General features: G+C 43.0%; 1 gene segment (V, D, J or C); it reads left to right on the plus strand.

Moving 5' to 3' along the window:
• Positions 1-2528, plus strand: part of LOC105234852 — a 28654-nt gene extending 26126 nt beyond the window's left edge. The window contains 1 exon segment of the V gene segment in view: positions 2128-2528. Within this exon segment, the coding sequence occupies positions 2128-2528 (401 nt within the window).
• The last annotated feature ends 18574 nt before the right edge of the window (positions 2529-21102 follow it).

A 21102-nucleotide genomic window follows, 5' to 3' on the forward strand; every position in this document is an offset into this window, starting at 1 on the left:
GTAATTTCTGTGTCAGACAGTTTGCAAAACCATTGGTCTGCTATTTGCATCTTTCCTAAAGGCAAGCTACAGAGTGAGCTCCACAGGTCACATCTGGGTTGTCAGTGGAAGTCCCTTCCTGTTCTGTTACCCACATTGTTCCATTCTTATTATCAGACACTGCACAAGTGCAGCTTAGAGATGAACCACGAACTCATAAACAAGTTTCAGCATTGCTTTCCCAGGCTTCTCTGCCTCTACCATCTCCCCAGTATTTCCAGTTCACTGGATCTTCCTTCTTGTATTGTGGATAGATCCGTGGATCTTTGGCTCCTCTCCACTGCTATGCAATTCCCCTGACAGTGCTGATGTCTGGGCCATGTTGCACGAGGACAGAGAGGATTGTATTTGGGGCAGAAAAACAACTTCCTAAGGCCACCACTGTTACTTTTCTCACAAGAGAAGTATTTCCTTTCTGAAGGGACATAGAGAAGGAAAAGAAGAAACCCTAAAAGAATGGAAAATTGGATATCCAATGTTGCTCTGAGTGTTAGAAATCATCTTTCTCACATGTCAAGCCAGAATAATGGGCTATTCCTGGATCTCTTTATGTCTCAAGAAGGTGCCTGGTCCTGGCTCCCAGCTGCCTGAGGGCGGGTGGCAAGACTGTGAAAGGAAAAGAGGAAAGTCAGCATTGTTTCTGTGCTACTTGAAAGGTCAATGCCATTCCCAATCTACCTTGTAGGAGCTTGTTCCAGGGACTCAAACAGCTCCCACGTGCATTATTTCTTGGCTTACAGCAGCATTCATGGGGAATTGTGGTATCTACTCACTATGTCCTGAATCAAAACTGAGCCGAGTAATAGTACTTCCATTTTGGGCTATGTTACCTGTTGAAACAGGCATTAAGGAAAAGGAGAAATTGAAAATGACTTTTAAAAGTTCCACAGGAAATAAATAGGAATGGATACTCCATAATGGTTCTATTCCCTCAGTGGTCCAAGTTCCAGAGATTACTTTTATGGTGACCGGTGGGTGAATGGTGATGAAAACCTGAGTAGAAAAAAAATGTGACTATTGCTAGACAAATAGATCAAATATAAATGGAATGAGAGCTGAATAATATAAATCTTATAACAATTAACCCCCTGGGCACCAAGAAATATCCCATTATCAAACCTGCATATCCCGGCTCTGATTCATCTCTCCTTAGATTACGTACCACAGACAGTGTAACTTTCTCCTTGATTTCGCAGGTTGAGACTTGAGGCTGAAGAAGGTCAAGTGGCTTGTTCATGAGTGGAATGTGCAGAATGTCCTAGCAGGTGTTCCTTTTCCCCTCCTAGGGTTTGCTTACACCTGTGTACCTGACCCTCCATGCAGCATGTAGTAAATAGCTTGAGGTGACTGACAAGCTGGTGGGTTTCAATATTGCATGTCCATCAGTGCAAACAAGTATGGGTGGGACCATGGCAGCCCTCAGGTAGGGGAGAGCCCAGTACCAACTGCCAACTCACAGCAGATGTTTCCATTGGCGTCAGCAGTGACGCTTTCCTAAAAGTAGAGAGAACCTCAGAAGTTGATGCCCAGCAGAGAGCAAAGAAGGAAGGGCCCTAAGTCTTGCATGGTCACAGAGAGACAGTCATGGTATTGCAGAAACACAGAAAGTCTAGGAGATCACATACATGAAGTCTTCAGGAGATCCTTCTCTTCTGGGTCAATCAGGCATAAAAATAGAAATTCTTGACCTTCAGAAAATACATGTCAAAGTGTTTGAGTCTATTCGCAAAGCTCTGCTGCCCAAGGATGAAAAGAATCTAGAATGAAGGGTCAGATCAGAGGGGGTGAGGGAGGACTGTACAGGAAGCACATTTGCATGCAGGCCACTCCCTCCTGAGGCAGGGAGGGTGAGAAGATAATAGAGGTCTGGGGGAGACAAGCCTGGGATTGGGGGTCTCAGAAGGCAGTGCTGTTGAGGAGTCACCACCATGGCCTGGACTCTGGTCTTTCTCAGTTTCCTCACTCAGGGAACAGGTGAGGTCCACAGGGAAGGGCCCATGGGGACATCTAAGCTGATCATTTCTCTCCTCTTCGTTTTCACCTGAGGACCCAGCACAGAGCTAACGATTATATTTATCCTTTTTTTAGGTTCCTGGGCCCAGTCTACCCTGACTCAGCCAGCCTCAGTGTCCGGGGCTCTGGGACAGAGAGTTACCATTTCTTGTACTGGAACCAGCAATGACATTGGGAAGTATAATTATGTCTCCTGGTACCAACAGTATCCTGGCATGGCTCCCAAAACTCTGATTTATTATGCAAATACTCGGCCATCAGGGATCCCTGATCGCTTCTCTGGCTCCAAGTCTGGCAACACAGCTTCCCTGACCATATCTGGGCTCCAGGCTGAGGATGAGGCTGAGTATTACTGTGCCTCATATAGAAGTGGTAACACTTATCACAGTGGCCTAAGTTCATGGGGAAGTAAAACCAAAACCTGTCCTGTTTTCACAGCCTCCCTTCTCGCTCAGAAGATGCTTCTTCAAACCTAACCATGTATAGAAGGGTCTTCATGCAATATTGTCTTGAGAATTCAGTTCTCTCTCAGGTCGTCACCCTCCTGGATTGTAGTAAAATGGAACAAGCTCCCTTGTGAATTGTCTAGGAAATTGTCAGTCTCTTTGTTCCTTGACATGTTCACAGAAGATAGTCTTCCCAATCCTCAATGGCAGGAAGAGAGGGATAAAGAGTCCTGTGCTCTATATAATTTTCACAGTTCACAAGAACATCTTTATTTTAAATGACAGTCTCTCACTCCTGTTAGTCCAGGTGGGTATCATTTATCCAGAAATGACCTTTTCTTACTCAACTCAGTGTCTGCCATACTCTAGTCAACATGATCCATCTTGGTGGGATATTGTTCTGCATGTCAGTGTTTGAGAAAACAGCAATTCAGTGAAAAGCTGAATATCTAGCTGAAGGAATGAATAGAAATGAAGTTGTTTTTCTAGTGCCCCTTCATCATTGACCCCATATCCAAGGAAGCTGAGCAGAGAATTTGGAGTTGAGACTGAATGCTATGTAGAAGCTCCCCTTCCCTCAGACCAGTGAATCCCTATACTGAATTCAGCCCTGTCTCCCTGACAGGGTGGGCTCTTTCCAACATGGTTCTGTTTTCCACATGGGAAGAAAAGGCTTGTCTCCATTCCGCAGGGAGCCCCATTATACCTGATTTTCATAAGGAGCCAGCCTAAGTTCTACATGGAATCCCAGTTATGACAAATCACTAAATACACATACACATCATACATGTCCAAGGATCCTCTATCCCTTAATTGAAAATGGTATAGACCACAGAAAACCTGTTTCAATAACCAATTGATCTCAGTTTGCCAGAACTTTCCTAGTTTTAACAGTGAAGGTGTCAGATCCTAGCAGTGCCCTCAGTCTGCGGCAATTAGGATGCAAGGTCAGCTTACCTGAGAACTCAGTCTCTCTCATTATGTTCCCTCCTTTAGTTAATTTTCCAATTTTTTTTCCAGTTACCTCCTTTCTTTCTCCAATAAATGCTCAATACCTTCATGAGTTAATCATCCAGGCTGGGAATGTTCCACACACGGACCCCTAAGCATCTGGTCAAATCACAGTAGGAAGGAGCATTTGCTTTTGAGGACACAGCATAAAAACCTAAGTTAGTCCTTCATGTTTGTGGAAGGCTGTATAAAGACTATATCTGCATGTTGGATACATGTCCTGGTAGAGAAAACCTGAAGGAGGTAGAGGGGCCACTGTCTGTTTATTCTCTGTGGTATCTGGCATAAGTGTGCTTCCAGACTGGAATGACATCAATAGGACTTTAAGAAGTGTCTACATGTGAAGAGGAGTGTGGGAGGCACCAATTCCTATTCTAATGACTCTCCTTTTATGATGGGGCCACAATATCCTTCTGAGACAGTAGTTAGTATGTTAATAATAGGGAACCTTACAGAGTAATCCTAAGCATAGATATTGTTTGAACAGGATGGCTCTAGTATGACGTAATGGGAAGCCATAGCCCTTTATGTTTTGAGTATGTGGAGACTCAAGTTGTAGGAACAGCCTCTTGGGTATTCTGAAAAAGTGAAACAGCATACACTTAAATTTTTTTATGAAAAGATGAGAGTGGCCACTACTTCAAAAATTTAGGAAAAATTGAGAGTTAAGATGGTGGAGGAGTAGGGGACCCCTTTTTCAGCCAGTCCCATGAGTAGAGTTGGATAGGTACAAGACCATCCTGAACATCCATGAAATCAGCATGAGACACAGGAAGATACATCTGGGTCTCTACAAATGAACATTGCCAGCACTGAGTATTGAGGTACAAAGTGGGGAGCATGAAGCCACATGCAGATATCGGAAGATAAACAGAAGGGGGAGGGAGCTGCTGCGTTTGGATGCTGGGACGCGGTAGCCACCTGCACAGGGAGCAGGCAGACTTGCGGACCAGCACCCACGAGAGAGCAGACTGAGACCATGAGCCATGGAACGTGCATGACCAGACTGAAATGGAGTTCCAGTGTGCTCACTGGAATGAGATTGAGACCAGGAGATATGGAGCGTGCGGTGGCAGCTGGCAGCTGGTGGCTGGCCACTGGAGGGGTTAGAAACACAAAGGACAGAGACATGCCGGGGGTGGAAGTGTGGGCTGGGATGCCGGGTGTGCAGCACACATCCCGGGACGCTGCAGGGTTGAGCAGCACCAACAGAAACAGAGTTAAAGTGGCCAGAACAACACTGGAGAATGGTTTGCAATCCTGCTTTTCTGAGACAGAGGCTGAGATTCGGCTACTGCTGCTCTGACATTCAGAAGAGGCACAGCAAACCGCCAGGGGAAGCCACCAGAGAACAAAAGCCTAGACATACCGGCTCACAGTGTGCCCATCCCCATCCCCCCTCACAGGGGACACAGAGAATCTACCCAAACAGGGTTGCCTGAGTATTGGCAAGGCAGGCCCCTCCCCCAGAAGTCAGGCTGAAAAATCAAGAAGCCCACATCCCTAAAATCCCTATAAAACGAGGGCACATGGCCTGGATCCTGGTCGATAATTTGGGCTCTAAACAACCCGGCAACTTCTCCTCATTAGAATGATGAGAAGGAGAAATCCTCCCCCAGCAAAAAAAAAGACAATGAGCCTGTGGTCTCTTACACAGAACTAATGGATATGGATATAACCAAGTTATCAGAAATGGAATTCAGAGTAACAATGGTCAAGATAATGCATACACTTGAAAAAAGTATTAACGAAAATGTTAATGAGAATATACAATCTCTAAGGGTGGAAATGAGAGCGAATCTGAGAGAAACTAAAAATTCTATGAGCCAAATGCAGTCAAAACTAGAGGCTCTGATGACCAGTGTGAATGAGGCAGAAGAACGTATTGGCGAATTGGAGGATGGGTTAGTAGAAGAAAAAGCTAAAATAGAAACTGGGCTCAAAAAAATCCAATATCAAGAATGTAGGTTATGGGAGATTACTGACTAAATGAAATGTACCGATGTCAGAATCATCAGCATCCCGAAGGGGGAGGAGAAAAACAGAGGTCTAGAAGAGATATTTGAACAAATTGTAGCTGAAAACTTCCCTAATCTAGCAAGGAACAAGCATTCGTGTCCAAGAGGCAGAGAGGACCCCATCCAAGCTCAACCAGGACAAACCTACGCCACGGCATNTCCCAAGCTCAACCATGACAAACCTATGCCACGTCATGTCACAGTGCAATTCGCAAATATTAGATCCAAGGCTACAGTATTGAAGGCGGCCAGGGCAAAGAAATTTCTTACGGATCAAGGCAAAGGTATCAGAATTACATCAGACCTGTCTACACAGACCTGGAATGAGAAAAAGGGTTGGAGGAGGCATTTTTAAAGCTCTATCATAGAAAAACGTGCACCCAAGGATCCTTTATTCAGCAAGGCTGTCATTCAGAATTGATGGAAAGATAAGGACCTTCCAGAATCGCAAGTCACTGACCAATTTCATAACAACGAAACAAGCCCTACAGGAGATATTAAGGGGGGTTCTATAAAAGTAAAAAGGCCCCAAGAGTGATACAGAGCAGCAAGTCACAACCGATACAAAGACTTTAAAGAGAAATGGCATCATTAAAATCATATCTGTCAATAATCTCTATCAATGTATATGGCCTAAATGCTCCCATAAAATGCCACAGGGTGGCAGATTGGATAAATAGACATGACCCATCCATTTGCTGTCTACAAGAGACTCATTTTGAACCTAAAGACACATTCAGACTGAAAGTAAGGGGATGGAGTACCATCTTCCACGCAAATGGACCTCAAAAGAAAGCTGGAGTAGCAATTCTCATATCAGATAGACTGGATTTTAAACTAGAGGCCATAGAGAGAGATACAGAAGGGCACTATATTATTCTTAAAGGAAGTATTCAACAAGTGGATATGACAATTATTAATATATATGCCCCCAACAGGGGAGCAGCAAGATACACAAGCCAACTCTTAACCAAAATAAAGAGACATATAGATAAGAACACAGTAATAGTAGGGGACCTCAACACCCCACTATCAGAAATAGACAGAACACCCTGGCAAAAACTAAGCAAAGAATCAAAGGCTTTGAATGCCATACTCGACGAGTTGGACCTCATAGATATATATAGAACACTACACCCCAGAACCAAAGAATACTCATTCTATTCAAATGCCCATGGAACATTCTCAAGAATAGATCATGCTCTGGGACACAAAACAGGTCTCAGCCAATACCAAAAGATTGAAATTATCCCCTGCATATTCTCAGACCACAACGCTCTGAAATTGGAACTCAACCACAAGGAAAAACCTGGAAGAAACTCAAACACTTGGAGGCTAAGAACCATCCTGCTCAAGAATGACTCGATAAACCAGGAAATCAAAAAACAAATTAAACAATTTATGGAGNATTGATAAACCAGGAAATCAAGAATCAAATTAAACAATTTATGGAGACCAACAAGAATGAAAACAGAACTGTCCAAAGCCTACAGGATACTGCAAACGCATTCCTAAGGGGAAAATACATAGCCATCAAAGAATCACTCAAAATAATAGAAAAATCTAAAATGCAGTTTTTATATTCTCACCTCAAGAAGCTGGAACAGCAACAGANTCTCACCTCAAGAAACTGGAACAGCAACAGAGGGACAGGCCTAACCCACTGACGAGTAAGTATTTGATCAACATTAGAGCAGAAATCAATTAATTAGAAACCAGTAGTACAGTAGAGCAGATCAACAGGACTAGAAGCTTGTTCTTTGGGAGAATCAATAAAATTGACAAACCACTGGCAAGGCTTATCCAAAAGAATAGAGAAAGGATGCAAATTAATAAAATTATGAATGAAAAAGGAGAGGTCACAACCAACACCAATGAAATTGGAAGGATTATTAGAAACTTTTATCAACAGCTATATGCCAAAAAACTAAACAATCTGGAAGAGATGGAGGCCTTCCTGGAAACCTATAAACTACCAAGACTGAAACAGGAAGAAATAGATTTCTTAAATAGGCCAATTAACTATGAAGAAATTGAGTCAGTAAAAAAAAACCTTCCGAATAACAAAACTCCAGGCCCGGATGGCTTTCCTGGGGAATTCTACCAAACATTCAAAGAAGAAATAGTACCTATTCTCCTGAAGCTGTTTCAAAAAATAGAAACAGAAGGAAAGCTACCAAACTCNGCTACCATACTCATGCTATGAGGCCAATATTACCTTGATCCCCAAACCAGGCAAAGACCCCATCAAAAAGGAGAATTAAAGACCGATNCTTCCCTAATGAATATGGAAGTCAAAATTCTCAACAAGACCCTGGCTAATAGAATCCAACAGTACATTAAAAAGATTATCCATCATGACCAAGTGGGATTCATCCCTGGGATGCAAGCATGGTTCAACACTCGCAAATCAATCAATGTGATACATCATATCAACAAGAAAAGACTCAAGAACCATATGATCCTCTCAATTGATGCAGAAAAAGCATTTGACAAAATACAGCATCCTTTCCTGATTAAAACCCTTCAGAGTGTAGGAATAGAGGGTACATTTCTCAATCTCATAAAAGCCATCTATGAAAAGCCTACTGCAAGCATTATTCTCAATGGGGAAAAGCTGGAAGCCTTTCCCTTAAGATCAGGAACACGACAAGGATGCCCACTCTCGCCACTATTATTCAACATAGTACTAGAAGTCCTTGCAACAGCAATCAGACAACAAAAAGGGATAAAAGTATCCAAATCAGCAAAGAAGTCAAAATGTCTCTCTTTGCAGATGACGTGATACTCTATAGGGAAAACCCAAAAGCATCCACTCCCAAATTATTAGAAATTATAGAGCAATTCAGTAATGTGGCGGGACACAAACTCAATGCTCAGAAATCAGTTGCATTTCTATACACGAATAATGAGAGTGAAGAAAGAGAGATTAGAGAATACATCCCATTTATAATAGCACCAAAAACATACGTTACCTTGGAATAAACTTAACCAGAGACATAAAGGATCTATATCCTCGAAACTATAAACCACTGTTGAAAGACATTGAAGAAGACAGAAAAAGATGGAAAAATATTCCATGCTCATGGATTGGAAGAATTAACATAGTTAAAATGTCCATACTACCCAGAGCAATCTACACTTTCAATGCTATCCCGATCAAAATACCGAGGACATTTTTCAAAGAACTGGAACAAATAGTCCTTAAATTTGTATGGAACCAGAAAAGAATCTGAATTGCCAAGGAATTGTTGAAAAGGAAAAACAAAGCAGGGGGCATCAAATGCCTGATTTCGGGCTGTACTACAAAGTTGTGATCACAAAGACAGCATGGTACTGGCACAAAAACAGACACATCGACCAATGGAACAGAATAGAGAACCCAGAAATGGACCCTCGGCTCTTTGGGCAACTAATCTTTGATAAAGCAGGAAAAAACATCCGGTGGAAAAAAGACAGTCTCTTCAATAAATGGTGCTGGGAAAATTGGACAGCTACATGCAAAAGAATGAAACTTGACCACTCTCTCACACCATACACAAAAATAAACTCCAAATGGATGAAAGACCTCAATGTGAGACAGGAATCCATCAAAATTCTAGAGGAGAACATAGGCAACAACTTCTATGACATCGGCCAGAGCAACCTTTTTCACGACACATCTCCAAAGGCAAGAGAAATAAAAGATAAAATGAACTTATGGGACTTTATCAGGATAAAATCTTCTGCACAGCCAAAGAATCAGTCAAAAAAAACTAAGAGGCACCCCACAGAATGGGAGAATATATTTGCAAATGGCACTACAGATAAAAGACTGGTATCCAAGATCTACAAAGAACTTCTCAAACTCAATACACGAGAAACAAATAAACAAATCATAAAATGGGCAGAAGATATGAACAGACACTTTTCCAATGAAGACATACAAATGGCTAACAGACACATGAAAAAATGTTCAAAATCATTAGCCATCAGGGAAATTCAAATCAAAACCACACTGAGATACCACCTTACGCCAGTTAGAATGGCAAAGATAGACGCAAGAAAAAACAATTGTTGTTGGAGAGGATGTGGAGAAAGGGGATCCCTCCTACATTCTTGGTGGGAATGCAATTTGGTACAGCCACTCTGGAAAACAGTGTGGAGGTCCCTTAAAAAGTTAAAAATTGAACTACCCTATGACCCAGCCATTGCACTACTGGGTGTTTACCCCAAAGATACAGACGTAGTAAAGAGAAGGGCCATATGCACCCCAATGTTCATAGCTGCATTGTCCACAATAGCCAAATCATGGAAGGAGCCGAGATGCCCTTCAACAGATGACTGGATTAAGAAGCTGTGGTCCATATATACAATGGAATATTACTCAGCTATCAGAAAGAANCATAAAATGGGCAGAAGATATGAACAGACACTTTTCCAATGAAGACATACAAATGGCTAACAGACACATGAAAAAATGTTCAAAATCATTAGCCATCAGGGAAATTCAAATCAAAACCACACTGAGATACCACCTTACGCCAGTTAGAATGGCAAAGATAGACAAGGCAAGAAACAACAATTGTTGGAGAGGATGTGGAGAAAGGGGATCCCTCCTACATTGTTGGTGGGAATGCAAGTTGGTACAGCCACTCTGGAAAACAGTGTGGAGGTCCCTTAAAAAGTTAAAAATTGAACTACCCTATGACCCAGCCATTGCACTACTGGGTGGTTTCCCCAAAGATACAGGCGTAGTGAAGAGAAGGGCCATATGCACCCCAATGGTCATAGCAGCATTGTCCGCAATATCTAAATCGTGGAAGGAACCGAGATGCCCTCCAACAGATGACTGGATTAAGAAGTTGTGGTCCATATATACAATGGAACTATCAAAAAGAAAGAGTTCTCAACATTTGCTGCAACATGGACGGCCCTGGAGGAGATAATGCTAAGTTAAATAAGTCAAGCAGAGAAAGACAATTATCATATGGTTTCTCTCATCTATGGAACATAAGAACTAGGATGATCGGTAGGGGAAGAAAGGGATAAAGAAAAGGGGGGTAATCAGAAGGGGGAATGAAACATGAGAGACTATGGACTATGAGAAACAAACTGAAGACTTCAGAGGGGAGGGGGTGGGGGAATGGGATAGACTGGTNATTGATAGGTAGTAAGGAGGGCACCAATTGCATGGTGCACTGGGTGTTATACGCAACTAATGAAGCATCGAACTTTACATCGAAATCCGGGGATGTTCTGTATGGTGACTAACATAATATAATAAAAAATCATTTAAAAAAACCAGGGATGTAATGTATGGTGACTAACATAATATAATAAAAAACATTAAAAATTTTACATAAAATTGGTATATGAAATTATGTTAGTTTTAGGTGGAGAGAGGTCACTTATTGAAACATGTTTTTAATTAAGAAATTTATGTACTTGAGAGAGATAGATAGAAAATGAGAGAGAAAGCACGAGTGGGGAGTGCAGAGGAAGAAGCATACTCCCGCTGAGCAGTGAGTCTGACACAGGGCTTCATTCCAGGAGCCTGGGATCATGGACTGAGCCAATGGCAGACCCTTAACCGACTGAGCGACCCAGGTGCCCTTTAAAAAATATTTTTTAACTTTTTAAAAAGTAGTCTCCAGGGGCGCCTGGGTGGCACAGCGGTTGAGCGTCTGCCTTCGGCTCAGGGCGTGGTCCCGGTGTTCTGGGATCGAGCCCCACATCAGGCTCTTCTGCTAGGAGCCTGCTTCTTCCTCTCCCACTCCCCCTGCTTGTGTTCCCTCTCTCGCTGGCTGTCTCTGTCTCTGTCAAATAAATAAATAAAATCTTTAAAAAAAAAAAACANGCGACCCAGGTGCCCTTTAAAAAATATTTTTTAACTTTTTAAAAAAGTAGTCTCCAGACCCAACATGGTGCTTAATCTTATGAACCTGATCAAGAGTCACCTGCTCTACTGACTGAGCCAGCCATGCACCCCTAACGAGGTTACTTTTGAGAGAGATGATCTGAAATATTCTAAGGGCCCCTATAATCTAAATATCCAGCAGTGTTTTTCTGTTCAATGAAATCAGGGAATCAGCACCTCCACTCAATTCTAATTGATTAGTTCATAGAATTTCTCATTAAGTGCCACTCTTTCTCCAGGGCATCATTTCTGAATTCTTTCTTATTTTAAAATTGCTAGTGTATAAGGAATCATCATCTTTCATTTGCCTTATAAAGTAAGATGCTGGGTATAGATTTCTTATATTTTTAATCATATTTTCTGTGTTTCTCATTGGAACATAAGGATATTGTGAACATGTGGTCATTTTGTCACTTTCGGATGATAGTGGGATTTATTGTTTGATATCATATCTTATTGTGTGGACACAAAAATCCAAAGGGTTTGAAATCAATCAGCAGCTCATGCCTTTGCAGAGAGAGAGAGGAATTTGTTTCTGGTACTAACAGAACATGGAACAGAAGCAAATGGCTCATTGTAAACTTCAGGGTTTACTTCCTGCATTAAGTGCCTGAAATCCAGAAAATTCTCACGAGGCTTCTATAAAGTGATTTTAAGAGACAAGTATCCAGCCAATGAGGCTACAAAGATATGTTCAGATGTCCAGCTGATTGATTTATGAAAAAGTCAACTTTTTGGTATTTTATACAACACCAACCATTTGGTATTGTATAAAATAATAGACATGGTATCTAAATTCTCTCCAAAATTATACTACATGAAAATTTATTTATTTTTATTTTTTATAATTTTTTATTCTGTTATGTTAGTCAAGATACACATTATACTTAGTTTCTAATGTAGTGTTCCATGACTCATTATATGTGTATAACACCCATTGCACCATGCAATATGTGCGCTCCTTAATACCCATCACTGGCCTATCCCATTCCTCCATCACCTCCCCTCTGAAGCCCTCAGTTTGTTTCTCAGAGTCCACAGTCTCTCATAGTTCATTCCCCCTTCTGTTTACCACCCGTTCATTCTTCCCTTTCTTCTCCTACAGATCTTCCTATTTCATATGACCCATAAATGAGTGAAACCATATGATAATTGTCTTCTCTGCTTGACTTATTTCACTTAGCATAATCTCCTCCAGTCCCATCCATGTTGCTGGAAATGTTGGGTAATCATTCTTTTTGATGGCTGAGTAATATTCGATTGCATAAATGGGCCACATCTTCTTAATTCAGTCATCAGTTGAAGGGCATCTCAACTCCTTCCACAACTGAGCTATTGCAGACAATGCTGCTATGAACATGGGGGTGCATATGGCCCTTCTCTTCACTACGCCTGTATCTTTGGGGTAAATACCCAGTAGTGCAATGGCTGGACCATAGGGTAGCTCGATTTTTAACTTTTTAAGGGACCTCCACACTGTTTTCCAAAGTGGCTGTACCAACTTGCATTCCCACCAACAGTGTAAGTGGGATCCCCTTTCTCCACATCCTCTCCAGCATTTGTTGTTTCCTGCCTTTTCAATTTTTGCCATTCTTCTTTTTTTATAAAAATTTTTTATTATGCTATGTTAGGCACCATACAGTGCATCCCAAGATTTGATGTAAAGTTCCATCATTCATTACTTGCGTATATCACCCAGTGCACCATGCAATATGTGCCCTCCTTACTACCCATCACCAGCCTATCACGAGACCCCCCCCTCCCCTCTGAAGCCCTCAGTTTGTTTCCCAGAGTCCATAGTCTCTCATGGTTCATTCAGCTTTCTTTTCATCCCCTTTTTCTTCTTCCCTTTCTTCTCCTACTGATCTTCTTACTACTTATTTTCCATAAATGTGTGAAACCATATGATAATTGTATTTCTCTCCTTGACTTATTTCGCTTAGCATTATCTCCTCCAGTCCCATCCAAATGTTGTGAAATTGTTCTTTCTGATGGCTGAGTAATATTCCATTGTATATATGGACAACATCTTCTTAATCCAGTCATCTGTTGAAAAGCATTTCAGCGCATTCCACAATTTGGCTACTGTGGACAATGCAGCTATCAACATTGGAGTGTATATGGCCCTTCTCTTCACTACATCTGTACCTTTGGGGTAAATTCCCAGTAGTGCAATTGCTGGATCATAGGGTGGCTCAATTTTTCACTTTTTAAGGGACCTCTACACTGTTTTCCAGAGTGGCGGTACCGACTTGCATTCCCATCAACATTGTAAGAGGGATCCACTTCCTCCAAATCCTCTCCAACATTTGCTGTTTCCGGCCTTCTCAATTCTAACTGGCGTAAGGTGGTATGTCAATGTGGTTTTGATTTGAAATTACCTGATGCCTAATAATTTTGAACATTTTTTCATGTGTCTGTTAGCCATTTGTGCATTTTCATTGGAAAGGTGTCTGTTCATATCTTCTGCCCATTTTTTTATTTAATTATTTGTTTCATGTGTATTGAGTTTGAGAAGTTCTTTGTAGATCTTAGATACCAGTCTTTTATCTGTAGTGTCATTTGCAAATATCTTCCAATTCCATGGGCTGCCTATCAGTTTTTTTGACTGTTTCCTTGGCTGTGCAGAAGCTTTTTATCTTGATGAAGTCCCACAAGTTCATTTATTTTCTTTAGTTTCTCTTGCCTTTGGAAATGTGTCATAAAAAAGTTGCTGTGGCCGATGTCAAAGAAGGTACTGCCTATGTTCTTCTCTGGGATTTTGATGGATTCCAGGCTCACATTAAAGTCTTTCATCCATTGGGAGTTGATCTTTGTGCGTGGTGTGAGAGAGTGGTCAAGTTTCATTCTTTTGCATGTAGCTGTCCAATTTTCCCAGCACCATTTATTGAAGAGACTTTTTTCACTGGATTTTTTTTTCTGCTTTGTCAAAGATTCCCCAATTTCTCTTTCCTCAGTCTCGTTGTTCGTGTATAGAAATGCAACTGATTTCTGAGCATTGATTTTGTATCCCACCACATTATTGAATAACTCTATAACTTCCTGTAGTTTGGGGGTGGAGTCGTTTGGGGTTTCCATATAGAGTATTAAGTCATCTGCGAAGTCAGAGAGTTTAACTTCTTCTTTGCCGATTTGCATACCTTTTATCGCATTTTGTTTTCTGATTGCTGTTGCAAGGACTTCAATACTCTGTTGAATAATAATGTCGAGAGTGGGAATCCTTTTCATGTTCCTGATCTTAAGGGAAAGACTTCGCGCTTTTCCCTATTGAGAATTATATTTGCTGTAGGCTTTTCATAGATGGTTTTTATGAGATTGAGGAATGTACCCTCTATCCCTACACTCTGAAATGTTTTAGTCAGGAAGGGTTGCTGTATTTTGTCAAATGCTTTTTTTGCAACGAGAAGAACATATGGTTCTTCACTCTTTTCTTGTTGATATGATGTATCACATTGATTGATTTGCGAATGTTGAACCACCCTTGCATCTCAGGGATGAATCCCACTTGGTCTTGATGGATAATCCTTTTAATGTACTGTTGGATCCTATTAGCTAGGATCTTGTTGAGAATTTTGGTGTCCATATTCATCAGGGATATCGGTCTGTAATTCTCCTTTTTGAAGACGTCTTTGCCTGGTTTGGGGATCAAGGTAATACTGGCCTCATAGAATGAGTTTGGTACTTTTTCTTCTGTTGCTATTTTTGAAACAGCTTCAGGACAATAGCTATTGTATCTTCTTTGAATGTTTGGTAGAATTCCCTGGGGAATCCGTCAGGGCCTGGACTCTTGTTTTTGAGGAGGTTTTTGATCACTGCCTCAATCTCTTCATAATTAACTGGCCTGTTTAAAAAATAAGTTTCTTCCTGTTTCAGTCTTGGTAGTTTATAGGTTTCCAGGAAGTCCTCTATGTCTTCCAGATTGCTTAATTTATTGGCATAAAACTGTTGATAAACGTTTCTAATAATCCTTCCAATTTCATTGCTGTTGGTTGTGACCTCTCCCTTTTCATTCATAATTTTATTAATTTGCATCCTTTCTCTATTCTTTTGGATAAGCCTTGCCAGTGGTTTGTCAATTTTATTGATTCTTCCAAAGAACCAGCTTCTAGTCCTGTTGATGTATTCTACTGTACTCCTGGTTTCCAATTCATTGATTTCTGCTCTAATCTTGATCAACTGCTTTCTTGTGCATGGATTAGTGCTGTCCCTCTGGTGCTGTTCCAGCTTCTTGAGGTGAGAATATAAAAACTGCATTTTAGATTTTTCTATTCTCTGAGTGAGGCTTGGATGGCTATTTATTTCCCCATTAGGACTGCCTTTACAGTATCCCATAGGTTTTGGACAGTTCTGTTTTCATTCTTGTTGGTCTCCATAAATTGTTTAATTTGATTTTTGATTTCCTGGTTTATCGAGTCATTCCTGAGCAGGATAGTTCTTAGTCTCCAAGTGTTTGAGTTTCCTCCAAATTTTTCCTTGTGGTTGAGTGCCAATTTCAGAGCGTTGTTGTCGGAGAATATGCAGGGGATAATTTCAATCTTTTGGTATCAGTTGAGACCTGTTTTGTGTCCGAGAACATGGTCTATTCTTGAGAATGTTCCCTGGGCATTAGAATAGAATGAGTATTCTTTGGTTCTGGGTTGTAGTGTGCTCTCTATATCTATAAGGTCCAACTCATCGAGTATGGCATTCAAAGTTCTTGTTTCTATGTTGGTTTTCTGCTCTGGTGTTCTCTCTATTGCTGATAGTGGAGTGTTGAGGCTCCCTACTATTAACGTATTTTTATCTATATGTCTCTTTATTCTGGTTAAGAGCTGGCTTGTGTATCTTGCTGCTCCCCTGTTGGGGCATAGATGTTTNGGGGCATATATATTTATAATTGTCATATCCACTTGTTGGATACATCCTTTAAGAATACTATAGTGCCCTTCTGTGTCTCTAACTGTAGTCTTTAGTTTAAAATCCAATATGTCTGATCTAAGAATTGCTACCCCAGCTTTCTTTTGAGGTCCATTGACATGAAAGATGGTATTCCCTCCCTTTACTTTCATTCTGAATGTATCTTTAGGTTCAAAATGAGTCTCGTGTAGACAGCAAATAGATGGGTCATGTCTTTTTATCCAATCTGCCACCCTGTGGCATTTTATGGGAGCATTTAGGCCATATACCTTGATACTGATTATTGAGATATATGATTTTAATGATGCCATGTTGCCAGTAAAGACTTTGTTTCTATCGATTGTGACTTTCTGTTCTGTATCACTCTTGGGGCCTTTTTACCTTTATAGAACCCCCTTAAAATCTCCTGTAGGGCTGGTTTCATGGTTATGAAATTGGCCAATGACTTGCGAACCTGGGAGGTCTTTATTTCTCCATCAATTCTGAATGACAGCCTTGCTGGATAAAGGATCCTTGGCTGCATAATTTTCTCTGAAAGAGCTTTAAAAATGCCCCCCCAAGCCTTTCTCTCATTCCAGGTCTGTGTAGACAGGTCTGACGTAATTCTGATACCTTTGCCTTTGTACGTGAGAAATTTCTTTGCCCTGGCCGCCTTCAATACTCTAGCCTTGTATCTAATATTTGTGAATTGCACTATGACGTGATGTGGCATAGGATTGTCATGGTTGAGCTTGCATGGGGTCCTCTCTGCCTCTTGGACATGAATGCTTGTTTCCCTTGCTAGATTAGGGAAGTTTTCAGCTACAATTTGTTCAAATATCTCTTCTAGACCTCTGTTTTTCTCCACCCCTTCAGGGATGCCGATGATTCTGACATTGGATCGTTTCATAGAGTCAGTAATCTCCCGTAATCTACATTCGTGGGCGTGGATTTTTTTAAGCCCTGATTCTATTTTCGCCTTTTCTTCTACTAACCCATCCTCCAATTCGCTAATACGTTATTCTGCCTCGTGACCCTGGCCGTCAGAGCCTCTAGTTTTGCCTGCATTTGGCTCATAGAATTTTTAATTTCTGCCAGATTTGCTCTCATTTCAGCCCTTACAGATTCTATTCTCATTAACATTTTCGTTAATACTTTTTTCAAGTCTACAAATTATCTTGACCATTGTTGCTCTGAATTCCCATTTCTGATAATTTGGTTATATCCATATCCATTAGTTCTGTGGCAGAGGCCACAGACTCATTGTCTTTTCTTTGCTGTGGGGGACTTCTCCTTCTTGTCATTCTGATAAGGAGAGGTTGTGGGGTTGTCCAGAGCCCAAATTATTAACCAGGACCCGGGTCGTGCACCCTTGTTTTATACGGATCTTAGGGATGTGGGCTTCTTCTTTTTTTTAAAAAAGATTTTATTTATTTAAGTGACAGAGAGACAGCCAGGGGGACAGGGAACACAAGCAGGTGAGTGGGAGAGGAAGAAGCAGGCTCCCAGAGGAGGAGCCCAAGGGGAGACTCGTTTCTGGAATGCTGGGTCATGCCCTGAGCTGAAGACAGGTGCTTAATGACTGCGCCAACCAGGCACGCCGGGATGTGGGCATCTTGATTTTACAGCCTGCCTTCTGGGGAAGGGTACTGCCACACTGATACTCAGGCAACCCTGTTTGGGTAGAGTCTCCGTGTCCCCTGCAAGAGGGGATGGGGATGGGCACGCTGTGAGCAGGTATTTCCAGGCTTTTGTTCTCTGGCGGCTTTCCCTTGTGGTTTGCTGTGCCTCTTCTGAGAGTCAGAGCAGCAGTGGCTGAATCTCAGCCTCTGTCTCAGAACACAGGGATTGCAAACCGTTCTCCACTGATGTTCTGGCCACTTTAACTCTGTTACTGTTGGTGCTGCTCAACCCTGAAGGATCCCAGGATGTGCGCCCCACACCCGGCATCCCAGCCCTCACTTCCAGGGCCGGTGCATCTCTGTCCTTTGTGGTTCTAACACCACCAGCCTCCAACCGCCTCCTGTGCTCTCCCAGAGCTCCTGGTCTCAGTCTTTTTCCAGTGAGCACAGCGGAGTTCTGGAGTTCCATAAGAAGTCTGGTGATACATGCTCCCAGCTCACGGTCTGTCTGCTGTCTCATGGGTGTCGTCCACAAGTCCACCCACTCCCCCGTGCAGGTGGCTACTGCTTCCTGGCACCCGAACGTTGCGGCTCCCTCCCCCTTCCGTTTATCTTCGAAATCTGTGTGTGGTTTCACAGCTCCCCGCTTCATACCTCAATACTCAGCACTGGAGATGTTCATTTGTAGAGATCCAGATGTATCTTTCTTCATCTCAGGCTGATTCCGTGGATGTTAAGGCAGGTCTGGTACCTATCCAGCTTGACTCAGGGGACCGGCTGAAAAAGGGGTCCCCTACTCCTCCGCCATCTTAACTCCTATAGCATAGAAGTTTTAACTTCTGCCAGATTCACTCTCATTTCTGCCCTTAGAGATTGTACATTCTTGTTAATATTATTGTCAACATTTTTTTCAAGTCTACACATCATCTTGACCATTGTTACTCTACTCCATTTCTGATAATTAGGTTATATCCGTATCCTTCAATTCTTAGGCAGAGGCCACAGACTCATTATCTTTTCTTTGCTGGGGGGATTTCTCCTTCTCGTCATTCTGACAAGGAAAGGTTGCAGGTTTGCCCAGAGCCCAAATTATTGACCAGGACCCAGGTTGTGTGCACTTGTTTTTTAGGGACCTTAGGGATGTGATCTTCTTGATTTTTCAGCCTGCCTTCTGGGGGAGGGGCCTGCTGTGCTGATACTCAGGTATCTCTGTTTGGGTAGAGTCTCCCTGTCCCCTGCAAGGGGGGATGGGGTTTGGCACAATATGACCTGGTGTTTCCTGGCTTTTGTTCTCTGGCAGCTTTCCCTGGCGCTTTTCTGTGGCTCTTCTGAGAGTCAGAGCAGGAGTGGCCAAATCCTAGCCTCTGTCTCAGAACAGAGAGATCACAGTCCACTCTCCACTGAGCTCTCTTGGGCTCTTTAACTCTGTTTCTGTTGGTGCTGCTAAAAACCCTGCAGCATCCCAGGTTGTGGGCCCCACAGCTGGTTTCCCAGCCCTCACTTCTGGGGCCAGCATGTCTCTGTCCTTTGTGTTTCTAACACTGCCAGCCACCCCTGGTTCCCATGCATGTTCCTGAGCTCTCTGTACCAGTGTGGTTCGTGCACACTCCAGAGCACCTGTTTTCAGTCTGGTCGCACACGCACTCCCAAACTCCCAGTATTAGTCCAGTTCCAGTGAGCACGTCAGAGCTCCAATTTTCATCCAGGTTGTGCAAGCACTTCCAAGCTTTCAGTTTCTGTCTAGTTTGAATGTGCTCTCCAGAGTTCCAGATTTCAGTCTGGTTGCGCGCACGTTTCCAGGCTCACAGTCTCAGTCTGCTCTCTCGAGGGTGCCAGTCCAAGAGTCCAGCCTGCTCCCCAGTGCAGGTGGCTACTGCTTCCCAGCTCCCAAGTGCAGTGCCTCCTCCCCCTTCCATTTATCTTCTGATATCTGTGCACAGATTCACGGCTCCACGCTTCATACCTCAATACTCAGCGCTGGAGATGTTCATTTGTAGAGATCCAGATGTATCTTCCTGCATCTCAGGCTGATTCCATGGGTTTTCAGGATGGCCTGGTACATATACAGCTTGACTCAGGGGACCAGTTGAAAAAGGGCACCCCGACTCCTCTGCCATCTTATCTCCTCCCTCCCCATTGATTTTCTGACTCAGGTGCCATGTATGTTTTCTTGATATTTCTCTCTATATATGCATCTTGTAATTTGTGATTCTTTAAGGAATCTCTGTATTTCTTGTATCCTTAAATAAAAGAACCTAGGTATTGATTTTTATGATTTCAAAATTTTTTACATTCTTTAGGTTTATTGTTCTTTCATCATATTATATGCAAGTGTTAATTTCACTTCCTTCTGGAGCTGCCGTGTCAGGGCGCTGGAAGCGGTAGCCACCTGCACAGAGGAGCGGACGGACCGCGGACCCGCACACCTGAGACAGCAGACTGAGAACGGGAGCTCCAGAGCGCACACGGGGTGGCTGGTGGCTGGCAGGAAACCTGCACGGGGGAGCAGGTGGACTCGTGGACAGCACCCGCGAGACAGCAGACTGAGAATGGGAGCTCCGGGAGTGCGCGCGAGAGGGCTTGCGGGCCACCTGCACTGGGGAGCAGGCGGACCACGGACCCGCACCCTGGAAAATGCAGACTGAGTCTGTGAGCTGGGAGCGTGTGCCACCAAGCATCTCAAAGAGCTCCAGAGCTCCGGTGTGCTCACTGGATCGAGGCTGAGACTGGGAGCTCTGGGAGAGTGCGCAGGGCGGCTGGCAGCTGGCAGCTGGCGGCTGGAGGGCCACCTGCACGGGGGAGCAGGCGGACTCATGGTCAGTAGCCACGAGACACCAGACTGAGATGGGGAGCTCCGGGAGCCCGCGTGGGAGGCTGGCGACTGGCAGCTGGCGGGGTTGGAAACACAAAGGACAGACACGCGCCAGCCCTGGAAGGGGGCTAGGATGCCGGGTGTGGGGTGCACAGCCTGGGATGCTGCAGGGTTGAGCAGCACCAACAGAAACAGAGTTAAAGTGGCCAGAACATCAGTGGAGAATGATCCGCGATCCCTCTGTTCTGAGACAGAGGCTGAATTTCAGCTGCTGCTGCTCTGACTCTCAGAAGAGGCATAGCAAACCACCAGGGAAAGCCACCAGAGAACAAAAGCCCAGAAATACCAGCTCACAGCGTGCCCATCC

This window comes from Ailuropoda melanoleuca, unplaced genomic scaffold, assembly GCF_002007445.2.
Source record: "Ailuropoda melanoleuca isolate Jingjing unplaced genomic scaffold, ASM200744v2 unplaced-scaffold2250, whole genome shotgun sequence".
In the NCBI taxonomy this organism is placed as follows: domain Eukaryota; kingdom Metazoa; phylum Chordata; class Mammalia; order Carnivora; family Ursidae; genus Ailuropoda; species Ailuropoda melanoleuca.